Source organism: Populus nigra, chromosome 10 (genome assembly GCF_951802175.1).
Source record: "Populus nigra chromosome 10, ddPopNigr1.1, whole genome shotgun sequence".
NCBI classification, from domain to species: domain Eukaryota; kingdom Viridiplantae; phylum Streptophyta; class Magnoliopsida; order Malpighiales; family Salicaceae; genus Populus; species Populus nigra.
The window spans coordinates 3,914,137-3,926,058 of record NC_084861.1 but is presented as its reverse complement, the minus strand read 5'-3'; the positions used below and the strand labels follow the sequence as shown (position 1 = coordinate 3,926,058).

Genomic DNA, 11,922 nt, shown 5'->3' with positions numbered 1-11,922 from the left:
AATACTTCAGCATGAAGAAGATTTATTTCATGAACGTAGCATGTTTTCAGTAACCAGTGCTGGATATTGCCAGCACCTGAGTTCTTCGAGAAACTAGAGGCTTCATCCCTTTAGAGTTTTTTTCATGTCATTATTTTCCTAGTTGGTTCCAAAATAACTTGTTTATATCTGATGCACAATTTACCTTCTGATGCTTTCACACAATCATGCCATGGAGTATATATATGCTTAGCGTTCTTATTCTTCATACGTCCACTACTGGTTAAAGTTTAGACCGAGAGGGGAAAGATTGCAGACCTCAATTTGGAAGGCAGCAATGCCATTGTTGTTTTGACGAAGGATGTTGCTTTGTATATTTGCATGGCATGACATGCAGTCGATTACTTCTAGTTATCTGGCATAAACCAAGTGTCGAGTCAAATTAGAAATTTAGATTATTCTCAACATGCTTCTGATGAGTTTTTATGGCTTTTCCTGTCCTATCTATATGCAAGATGCAATTTAATTGTCTCATCAATATTTTATTTGAAATATAATTAATTATTTTATTATTATATATATTTGAATAAATAATTTAATGATATTATCTTCTTAACCATAAATATATTTTTTTTACCCGTGGAGAAGTTATCATTTTAACACTCAATATAAAACAAAGGAAAAAATATCTCTATTTGTCATTTTGAAGATGTTAAGCTTCATGGTAATAAAAATAATAATAAAAAAACTCTTCTTAATATATTTCTAAAATAAAACAAAAAATATTTTTATATTTTATTTTATCATCATGATCTATCTCTCTTGTCTTGAAACAAAAATCAATAATCAATCACTACTGAAGTATTGAGTCACCTATTTTGACACCTAGGTTTTATGCCACGATCAACGTTTTAACCCTAATAATAAACTGCATCACCTAGAAGCTTTCACTAGACAAGTATACGGTGCCATAATCTTCATGACTTGGTGCGCTTTTGCCTGGTAGTAATTAGCCCAATCCTTCTCAACTCAATGGTTTGTTTTGTAATTAGACAGTTGGCATATAAGAGGTCACCAACAAACCAAAACTATATCCTCCAAGAGAGTCTGGTATTTTATATGTATAAAAAAAATGCTTCATGGCATGATAATACACGGTTCTGATCATTTCCATGCTTTCTTCCCCCGGAACTGCTTCCCAGAAAGGCTTTGCTTTCTCTTTTTCTCTTGTCGAGACCTTGCTACCTTGGCCCTTTTTGCAGCAAGAGGCATCTGCTTTTTGTGTTCTTTCTGCCTGTTGCTCTGCCCGCCAGTCTGTCAGCACAAACCATGAAAGAAGTTCGTCAAACAATCAAGCATATCACATAAAAACATTAATGCTTTGAACATATCCGAACATGCGCCGAAAGATTTAAAGATCTATTTTAAAGTTTGTGCCAGAATCAACTATTACTGAGAATAAGATGGATTGGATTTCAGGACTTGGACCCCAAAATGTAAGCGTATGAAAAATGAATGAGCACCTTTTTCTGTTTTACGGCGATTCTAGATTTGTAGCTCTCTCTATCCTCTCTCCCTGCTCTCACCAGCGCTAATCTTTCTTCCTTGTTTAGCCTCGCCCGTACATGAACCTACGAAACGGAACCACAAAGCAAATTATATATCTCTTAGAGCTCATCAATATATATGTGTGCACGCGCGCGTGAGTGGGCGCTTGCTTAAGAAGCAACATTTAACTAGGAGGAAAACTTTTAAGAAGAGACCTGAAACAGACATTTAAGTTAGTTCACATATCTAGGCACAACTGCGAGCGAAACTATTCATCAGTAATAACTAATAGAAGACTTACTTCAAGTGTAGCAGGATCCACCCGCTTAGCACTCAGATCATCAGAACTTGGAACCTTAAATCCTTGCCGATTTAAAGCAATCCTGGCATCCTTCTTGGCCTAGCGCATGAAAAACATGTCAAATAAACACTTCATGGTTAGCATATATCAATACTGACATCAATGTTAACCTATTAACATACCGTAAGTTCCTTGATTCTTTGGAAGTCTTCATTAGAAAGAATACCATCTGTAGAGTCTGATGGTGGTTTCTTCAACTTCTCTTCTGTCATTTTCTTTAAAGCCCGCAAACTTGTATCAGCTGCTAGAAGTTGCCCATCAAAATCAGAGAACTTCCTCTTTCTAGCAGTAGATTTGTTAACTTTATTTATGATAGCCCTCGCATAACTGTCTTCATCATTCTCCTCCTGATCCTGATCCTCATCCTCGTCCTCCCCCTCACCACCACCACTGTCATTGTCTACAGCATCATCACCATCTTCATCAACTGAGCCATCTTGCACGTCACCATCCTCACTTTCAGCATCATCACTGTAAATCTGATCTCCTTCATCACTGGCAGAAACCATCTCCTCATTTTCAGAATCATCATCAGAGCCACGGGATGCCAAATCATCAACATCATCGCTGTCCTCCTTGTCTTCATCATCATCATCATCATCATCAAGTTCTTCTAACAACTCAACACCAGGAACACTGCTGACAATATTGACTTCTCCATAGGCCTTCGGCCTAGCTTTTGGGTCAATGGGACGACCTCGATCTTTCTTAATCAGCAGAGAAGGACAAACCTGAAGTAAAGGAAGCAATTAGTCTCACTGTATTAGTCGTGCCTGTAAGCATGTCTTGCAAAAACCCGGTACTCATGGACAGAGGAAGCATATTGAGGCGCACAGTTCTAGTACCTCTCTGAATAAAGTAATGAGTGAACGAGCAGCTATTGAAACTGCCTTCTCATGAGATTTCTTGTATAATACAAGGTCTTGCAGTAAATCTTCATTCATCAACTAGAAAACAGAAGCAAAATATTACCTTTGTCAATAAAAGTAAACTTCACATGTGAGAATATTTGTATTTGAACTGATGCATGCAAAGAGATGCAACATCACAAAGGAGATTAATGTTTCCATAAAAAAAAATTCTAATAGAGGAAGCACAATAATAGCATACAAAAATATTTCTTCGTATCTCATCAATATTTTAAGAAACAGAAATAAGTAGTCAAAAAGAAAATGGCAACTGAGTTATAGTTACCAAAGGTATACGCAAGCATATTTCCCTGATCACATTCAGTCCAACAGCAATGGCCTGGAACAAGCAACTAAAGTCAACAGGAAAAAACAGTTTACAATTTTAGAATACAGTCGTAGCAAAGCAGCTGGTGATCATACCTCAGGACGCGAGTGATCATGTACAAATTGATTTACTATTTGTTTGAATAATGGCTCAACTGCATCAGGAGGCACCTGGTACAGCAAAAACAGTGAGTTAGCAAGGAGAAGAATCTAAGAATCACATAGAAGTAGAAGAGGATGGAAGTTGAAGAGAATAAATTTACAGGAAAAAATCTATGATCACAGCATTGAATTCAATCAATCAAAATGGATGTTACCAGATCATGACAGGCCTGGACAGCTGCTGCAAGTAAATTTGTGATGTCACGCTGGTGTGGCTGCACATAACAATACCACCTTAGGATCAAAGAAAAGTGGGTAACAAGAAAGGCCGTGGCCATATTTCCATGGCCAACAGCATAACTTTCATTCATTCTAATAGCACACCTGAACATATTTCTGAAGAAAAGGATAAAAGTTTAATAAAATCAAGCGGTGGAGCCCCACAGTTCGAGCAATTACTTTCAACATCATCATCTTGACCTGAAGTTTAAACAGAGCTTGACGTCAATAAAAAATGTACAAATCTAACTGAAAAATATAAAAGCCAGTGCAGCTTTTTGGGAACAAGAATCTCAATATAACCCCTAGTGTTCCAACATTTTCTCCATTCTTTTTACTCATTGTCCATGAACCCACTTCCAGTTACTTTTCAGAACTCAAAATAAGGTATACACAGACACACATGTATATTTATGTGATACCAACATACAATACAGAAAAGATGCAAGTGTGCATGCTAACAGACACACCACAAACTTTGCCAAAGCCAAGATTTCATAATCACCTCAAAACGTTCATTGCAAGTCTGAAGGCGAGAAAATAGCCTCTCAGCAAACCCCTGCAAGCAAAATGAAATCCTAAAATCTCTTTATCCCACATAAAAATGCTCAGAGTCTGTAGAACTACACTCAGTAAATTATAGGAAAAGAGGAAAACCTGTGCGTCTTTAAGATGGTTGAATGGTGAATAATAATTTGAATTGTTGTTTTCTGATGACAATCTTTGCTGCCTTTTCATGCTACGTATGGCCCGCTGCAGTTTTGCTTTCTTTTTCTTCTTGCTAGCTACAGTACCTTTATTGTGTGCCTGGGGTTTTGACAAAACAGCAACAAAATACTGTAAATTAACCATATTTGTTCAACTGTTATTGATGAATTATATGGCACCTACTTCAATGTATCAACACCAGTTCTGCCAAGAAAGGGTGAGGTTGTGTAACATACCCGTTTAAATTGATTGTGTAGATTGGAACCTGAAGACATCTAGATACACTGGAGTTCCAAGATTGTAAACAAGTTAAGGCTGATTTGGTGTTGGTTTCATGTGATGTTTGGCTACTGGATATATGATTTTGCTATTCTTTCTTGGTAGATAGTGAGATTGAGTAGGATGACGAAAGTCAGGGGTTAACTAGGGGATTCAAGTTCATCTTAGTGGCTCAGTTTTTTCTGCTAGACAAACTAACTGTTTAACCAGTTGGCAATAAGTTACTAAACATGTGGACTATTATGATAGTGGCTGTTGTTAGTTACTGTAGAATGGCTGCCTCTAGAATTCAAAAAAACAAAAAAAACAAAATATAAGGTGTATCTAACCTTATAAATAGACTCTTTACTAATGACAACTTGAGCTGTTCGAGGATTTGGATCGTCTTCGCCACTTGAAGCATCACTATCATCATTGTCATTATCTTCAATCTTCTCATAATCGAGGAGAAAAGACAGAGCAGCAATCATGATTCTGACAAAGGCAATCAAATTTCAAAAATTGGAAAGCAGAAGTTCCATAGCAACCACCTCAAAAAAATAAAAGGGGGAAAGCTAACCTTGATGATGAATGAAAACATGCCATACAAATTGAATTTGCAGTTCTATCATCGAACCACACCTTCCTTCGATGAAGCTCACATAGTGTGATGAGTGCTCTCTTCGCTCGTGCTTCATCATCTTGCTAAGTGAACATTAAAAAATAATACGATAATGCAAACCAACAAATGCACAAAGATAGATTATAATACTAGCAAGCAAAAGATTACAAACCTGTAGCAAGGAAAAGAGGATATTTTGAAGGGCCCGATTCTTAGCCTCATTTTTATGCTTCTTATTCATCCTCCTAATGCTATGAACAACATGAGTAAAAGCCAAATTCCTCAATGTCCTATCTCCCAGTGTTTGAAGCTCCATGAATAATGCTAGAGTTTCACTAATATCAACCATCTAACGACAAATTACACCAAATCAAATCCACAAAATTAGAAAATAATTATCACAAATTAATGGGCAATTCAAAAAAGCAAAAAAATCATACATCTCGATTAATCAGTAGAATAAGCGCTTGAGTAACATGACACCGAAGTCCCGAAGGCAGAGTCCGAGCAGACGATTTGAGAAACTCAGCGAGTTCAGCTGGGAACTCAGCAAGCTGCTTCGGGTAAAAAGGTGTAACATGAGACAAAAAAGTGGCGCGGTCACTGAGGTCCTTGTAAATAGTGGGGTCAGCGCAGACACCGGAGGAGGAGGCGAAACTGAGAGCTGCTTGCTGTTGAAAAAGATCCAAAGCCGACTTAAATTGGTTGTAAACCAAGCCGAGCTCCGTTTCGTAACCTTCTGGGTCAATTTTCATTTTGGATTGGAGAGATTGAAGGCTCACCTTCTCCGCGCTCCGCCCCGACGCCGACAAGGAATCCGCCATCGACAGTTTTAAGATTGATAAAAAAAAAAAAAAAACCCTGCTAAAACCCTAGTCTCTGTTAATTTTTAGCGATATATATATAGCCGGTGCATGATACGACACCGTAGCATCCCAATGGCATTTTTTTCTCCCATTATGGGACTGAAGGCTGAAGCTGAGTTAATTTTAACTTAATCCCTATTGTTTATTATAATTAATTAATTAGTCATTATAATCTCATAAATTATTAAATAGTTCTATTTTTTCAACATTGGCTTTTTTCCTCATCAAATATCTCCATCTTACCTTCTTACTTTTTTCTTTATTATACTTTTCGAAGAACTATAACATGAAATAAATTAGAAATGATAAATTACAATAATCTTTCTGTTGTATTATAAAATTACAGTCAGCATTTAAAAGTTTGAGTATTTGTTAACAAACCCTTTTATATTTAAGAGAAAACTACAAACCTCCTTATATAAAAAAATCCTTGATTACTATTTAAAAAGGATAGATAAGAAAATTAAATATAGAAAGATATTCAAAGAACTCAAAATGAAATTAATATTGTTCATCTACCAAAAATAAATATGATTATTCTTCTATAATTTTGATTTTTTTCAATTTAACAATTCAATTTTTAAAATAAAAAATAGGGGTGTTTTGGATATAAAAGGGTGGTCATGTAAATTTTTAAAATTTTGGATGGTGACCATAAAATATACAACAACAATAACAAATAGCACCACAAAAAGATGGAATCAGAAAGAATTAATTGTAAAAATGGACATGAAAAAATATTTAAGCCAACCTGATCCAATCTTTCAAACCCGCAACTCAAAAGGTTAACAAAATCCCGATTAATAAAATATTAATGAATGAAATCAAAAAAGAAAGTTCTAATAAAAAATAATTAAAAACAAAACAAATAACAATTAAAAGAATAGGGACTAAATCTTATATAAAATAAAATGAACTAAAACATTAAGGGATGCAATTGAAAAAATAATTTAATTAAGAGAGTGAATAAAAAAAATTAACAATAAAAAAGGGAACCAAATTTGATAGGTAAAAAAATCAAATGAGGGTTAAATTGAAAGAAAATTTTAATTTTATAGATTATTTAAAATAAAATAAATAGTAATAAAAAGAATATGGACCAAATTTGAAAGAAAAAAATTTAATGGGCCACTTTGAAAATATGTAGGAAAGGCTCTGAAATTGACCATCACCGCAAAACAATCATCAACGCATATCGAGAAGAGGAGTAAAAAGAAGAAAAAAAAATGACCATCAGCGCAAAACCCAACATTTTTTTGTCACACGCGTCACTCATAAATAGAGGTGATGTCATGAGGATTAAAACACCGTTGTGAAAGCTCAACTTTGACCATCAGGTGACTTTGTATGTGTTGTCCTAAGAGTGTGAGAGCAACCATGCATGTTTGTGTGAATGTCATTCGCAATCAATTTTTTTAAATCAATTAATATTTTATACATGCCTAAATACTAAACTGCACATGATCAAACTTAATAATTAAAAAAAAAGCGAAAACGACAAAAAAAAACCCCTTGACCTAAAGCAAAGATAATTTTAATTCAAAAATATTGTGGTCATTTTACTGTGCATTTAAAACAAACAAAAAAATTAAAAAAATAACATTGTTACTAGTGCTTTAATTTTTGCCTCTAAGAGCATTTTTAAGTGAAAATACTATTTTGAAGAGCTAAATTAATAAAATGGATATTTTTTAATTGTATAAATATGTTTTTTTTATTATTATCGAATAAAACTATAAGGTTAAGCGTGTTTAGTATTGTGGTAGCTTTTGTGGTTGTGATTTGAAAAAAGCAGTTTAATAAAAAGTACTTTTTGTGAGGTTGATTTAAAAAAAAGTTGATGTTTGGTTAAAATTGTGGTTGAAGTTGTGGTTTAAAAAAAAAGCAATTTCTTGTGTTTGGTTAAAAAACTGTGGTTGAAATTGTGGTAGAAAAAAAGCAGTTTTGTGTTTGATAAAACTGTGGTTAAAAAAAATAGTTTTTTTTGTTTGGTTAATATAGTTTGTGTTTTATATTTGATTTGAATTAATTAAAAGAACATAATACATATATATAATTCCAAAACATAGGTGTTCCGTAATTATGATTACATAACAAAATGAAATATCCTTATACATTAATGTACTCCTTTATTGTTCCATCAAATTATTTGCAATTCCATCGCATACAAAATCCATACGTGAAGGCCTTTGTGAGCCTTGAACGGCCGAAACTTGAACAATATCAGGTAAAAAGTCATCTGGAATTAAATTGGGGTTGCAATCATACTCAGAAAAAACTGCATCATATTGCGATCTCCTTCTAATATAGTTATGTAGTGTCATTGATACAATTACAATCTCAACTTGTATTTTGTATGGATAAGCAGACATGTTTTGCAAAATTTTCCACCTCTGTTTCCATACGCCAAAATAACGTTCGATCACGTTACGTAGTGACGAGTGTGCACGATTAAACACTTCTTTCCGACCACTTAGTTGTCCACGCCGCCTAAATTCTTAGAAGTGATACCTCTCGCCTTTGCAGGAACCTAAATACCCATACTCGTTTGGATATCCAGCATCAGCCAAATAGTATTTTCCTACAAATAATAACAACATGGTAATTAATAACAGAACTTAAAAAAAAATATTATATTCCTTCAATTACGAAATCTTCAATTTAGTCAAAATCACAACCTTCTGGAGGTTTTGGAAATTTGATATTGCTATTGTTAATAGCCTCAAGAAAAATACGTGTATCATGTGCACTGCCTTCCCATCTTACCTACACGAACATGAATTGCATATCAAAACTACAAGCGGCCATGACATTTTGTGTTGGTACACTTTTTTTTTCCAATATATGGAATTTAATTTGCAGATGGTATGCAGGCACGAAAATGTGTTCCATCAATTGCACCAACACAATTCTACAGGCCAAAAAAACATTAAGTACTCATAAACATTTATAGCATATTTCATATTCATTTGAACAACTTAATTAAACAAAAATTCATCTAACCTTGAAATGTGGCATAAATCTTGGATTCATAGCAATTTCTCTTGGTGTGCTTGTAAATTGTGGATCTACTAGTTTTATGACTTCCATAGCAAACAAACGTAATGATTTAAGCACTTCTTTAAAACATCTACTAATAGTTTCACCTGAATGTTGAAAGCGTTCCTGCACTTTTCTATTTGACGCCCCAACTGCTATTGTAAATAGAAACATTGCCACCTTTTCAATAACGCTCATTCTTCTTGACGGTTTTAAGTCATGGTGCGTTTCTAATTCAGTGCACAGACTCAACAAAGTGGTTGCGTCCATCCCGAACATGTTAACACTTCGTTTCCAATGACCTCTTAAAACCTCTGTCAACCAACGCATCCCTGTATTATACGAAACCATACATGGTTCTTTATACATATAATTAATATAACACATGTTTATAGCTCCAGCTGTGCATATAATTAATTTTTTCATATCAAAATGTGTCATTAAAATAAATTCATCGTTATCATCACTGTCATCGTCACCGTCATCATCACTGTCATCCTTACTATTGTCAGCGTCGTTTCCATCACTGTCATCTCCAGCATCAGAAAATGAGGCACCACTACCTTCATAACTAGGATAATTAATATGGTCTACAATGTGGTTCATTACATTATCATAATTGCCATCGAAATCCCAATTAAATATGTCATTAAATCGTGAATCATCCATAACTTTAATTACATGAAAATAAAAAAAAATTATATGTTGTTAATAAAAATATTTAAATATCATTCAATAAAAAAGAACTATCAAATAGTTGGTGCAACATAAGTTTTTTAATACCTGTAAAGCTAACAAAAACAGTGTTTCACTTGCTTGTATTAAATGCAGTTGAGGTTTAAGAGGTTTGTTATGAAGCGAAAAAGTTCTTTAAAAGTTGGCTTACAAACAATCCTCTTTATATAGAAAAAACTCACTGCTTTTTACATCTCTTTTACAAGTAATTTTATTCAGCTTACAATACAAGTACATTATCACATGTATAGACTGTAAAAGTAACATATAATGTTAATTTTATAGCTAATATATTCTAACATGTATTTTTTCACCTTTTGTTCTCATTCTATTATTCAAGATTCCTTGGCCTATTTTTTTTTCTTTTCTTATCACCATCACAGTGCACACTAACATATACAGAAATCATCTAAAAAGCAACAAATATTGTATTCCAAGAACTATAACCGGAGATTCAATTGACACCTCACAAAATAAACATAATTTATATATATGAACTCCAACAGCAACGCACCAAAGAAAGCATCATGTATTCCAATAATCGGTGACAAATCCAGCAACTCAAATAACATTTACAGTAGCACATACACATATATTTCATGCACTGACTCATATGCACACAGTAGCTGAGACAATATTCAAAACTCACTTGCACATAATAGCTGAAACAATCATGTTAACAACAATGAATAGCATTAACAAACAAGGCATCAACTTCCATCAATTCTCACTATAGAACAGAACACAAATGCTCCTTATTACACTGCACAAGCATACAGTAACTGCACATAGTATCTCAATTACTTGCAGCTTTCTTATCACCATGTAGCACCCATCAATTCACAACAGAAAAAGAAAACAAACGAATGTTCACACAATAGCTGCACATGGTATATCAATGAATACAGCTTCACACACAAGGTTGCAACTCCCATCACCTCACGACAGAAAAGAAAACATACCAACATTTCACATGGTAGCTGCACATGGTTTATTACAATTACAGCTAGACACACAAGGCAACAGCTCCCATCAACTTATGGCATAAAAGAAAACAAACAAGGCTGCACATGGTATATTATAATAGAACATACATTTTAACAGTAACACTTAATATTCAAGACCTTCAGGGAATAACACAATGAAGGAAAATTACCAACAAATTCAATCTAATGGTCAACCATTTAACATTAATAACAACAGAAGTGACAATTTTAATTCATTGATAAAATACAACATTAAAAACCAACAATATCCTCATACAAGTATATTAGCTCCCGAAAAGCAGTTTAATATAAATACAACAATAAACAAATTACCGCAAATGGAAATGCCCATATATCTTAACACGAAATGTGGAAGAATACAATGACTCAGATAAACTTCGGCAATTGGAAAAAACTAATTTTTAAAACCGGCATCCCATTATTCTACAACAATAAAATAAACTTGTATAAATACATTAAGCAAGTGAATAGTTAATTGATTAACGGTTAAGAAAATGTAATAATACCATGTCAGCTAAGCACGTTTAGTACGTGCGTACATTCGTTGCAGCCATCTCAACTTCTACTCCTTATCACCCATACTAGCCCACATTTCTCTTTTCCTTCTTAAACTCAAATACTCTGTAGCAAAGTCGTGGAACTCATCTTCAATTGAAACTCCAGGAATTGAGTGCAGCCTCGCAAATACTACAGCCTTCGCAATCCAAATTAACAGACGTGAAATCACTCTTAGTCGATATACTCTCAAGTAGTTGATTGCACCTTGACAGCAGCTGAATTCCAGATGTTTTCTTCTTTCTACCTCGCATATCATAATGATCTCATTCTTTTCTTTTCCCATCGCTTTTTGTGTTGCTGCTACTAGATATATTTATCCCTCCAACCATTCGAGCCATGTCAGTCTGGAAATCTGGAATCACATCTTCCTCCGAATCACCGCTGCCCTCTTCCAAACCATCATGAGCAATGTCGGCATTGCTTGTACCAGGATCAACATCATTGTTAGCAGGTACACCTGATGAAGGAGCCCATGCAAATGCTCCAGTTGCGACAATGTTGGAATACATTCGGTCAAATTTATTCTTCAAAGACGGCTCAATACCGACATGTCTGAATTTTTTGGCTCCTCTAATTTCCTGCATATAAATTAAATCAAGTAATGAAGGATCAAGACTAGTAAAAT

At 34.3% G+C, this 11,922-nt stretch overlaps 1 protein-coding gene across 1 annotated transcript; it reads right to left on the bottom strand.

Annotated features, from left to right (window-relative positions):
* Positions 1–1,000: 1,000 nt before the first annotated feature.
* Positions 1,001–5,952, bottom strand: LOC133705837 (uncharacterized). Its single transcript, XM_062131223.1, has 15 exons — positions 5,533–5,952; positions 5,265–5,441; positions 5,051–5,175; positions 4,821–4,965; positions 4,162–4,311; positions 4,010–4,063; positions 3,610–3,705; positions 3,441–3,500; positions 3,220–3,294; positions 3,083–3,136; positions 2,734–2,835; positions 2,011–2,619; positions 1,829–1,927; positions 1,503–1,610; positions 1,001–1,293 (listed from the first exon to the last, which is right to left on the bottom strand). The coding sequence occupies exons 1-15, from the start codon at positions 5,914–5,916 to the stop codon at positions 1,144–1,146; spliced, it is 2,388 nt and encodes a 795-aa protein (XP_061987207.1). The 5' UTR covers positions 5,917–5,952; the 3' UTR covers positions 1,001–1,143.
* Positions 5,953–11,922: the final 5,970 nt, after the last annotated feature.

What these genes read in the sequence shown, in the direction of transcription:
- LOC133705837 (XM_062131223.1), bottom strand. Translation starts at nt 5,916, where the DNA reads ATGGCGGATTCCTTGTCGGCGTCGGGGCGGAGCGCGGAGAAGGTGAGC. An exon ending in TATGCTTGCGTATACCTTTG is followed by an intron (nt 2,836 to 3,082) that starts GTAACTATAACT and finishes TCTGTTTTCTAG; the next exon opens with TTGATGAATGAAGATTTACT. An exon ending in TCATTACTTTATTCAGAGAG is followed by an intron (nt 2,620 to 2,733) that starts GTACTAGAACTG and finishes CCTTTACTTCAG; the next exon opens with GTTTGTCCTTCTCTGCTGAT.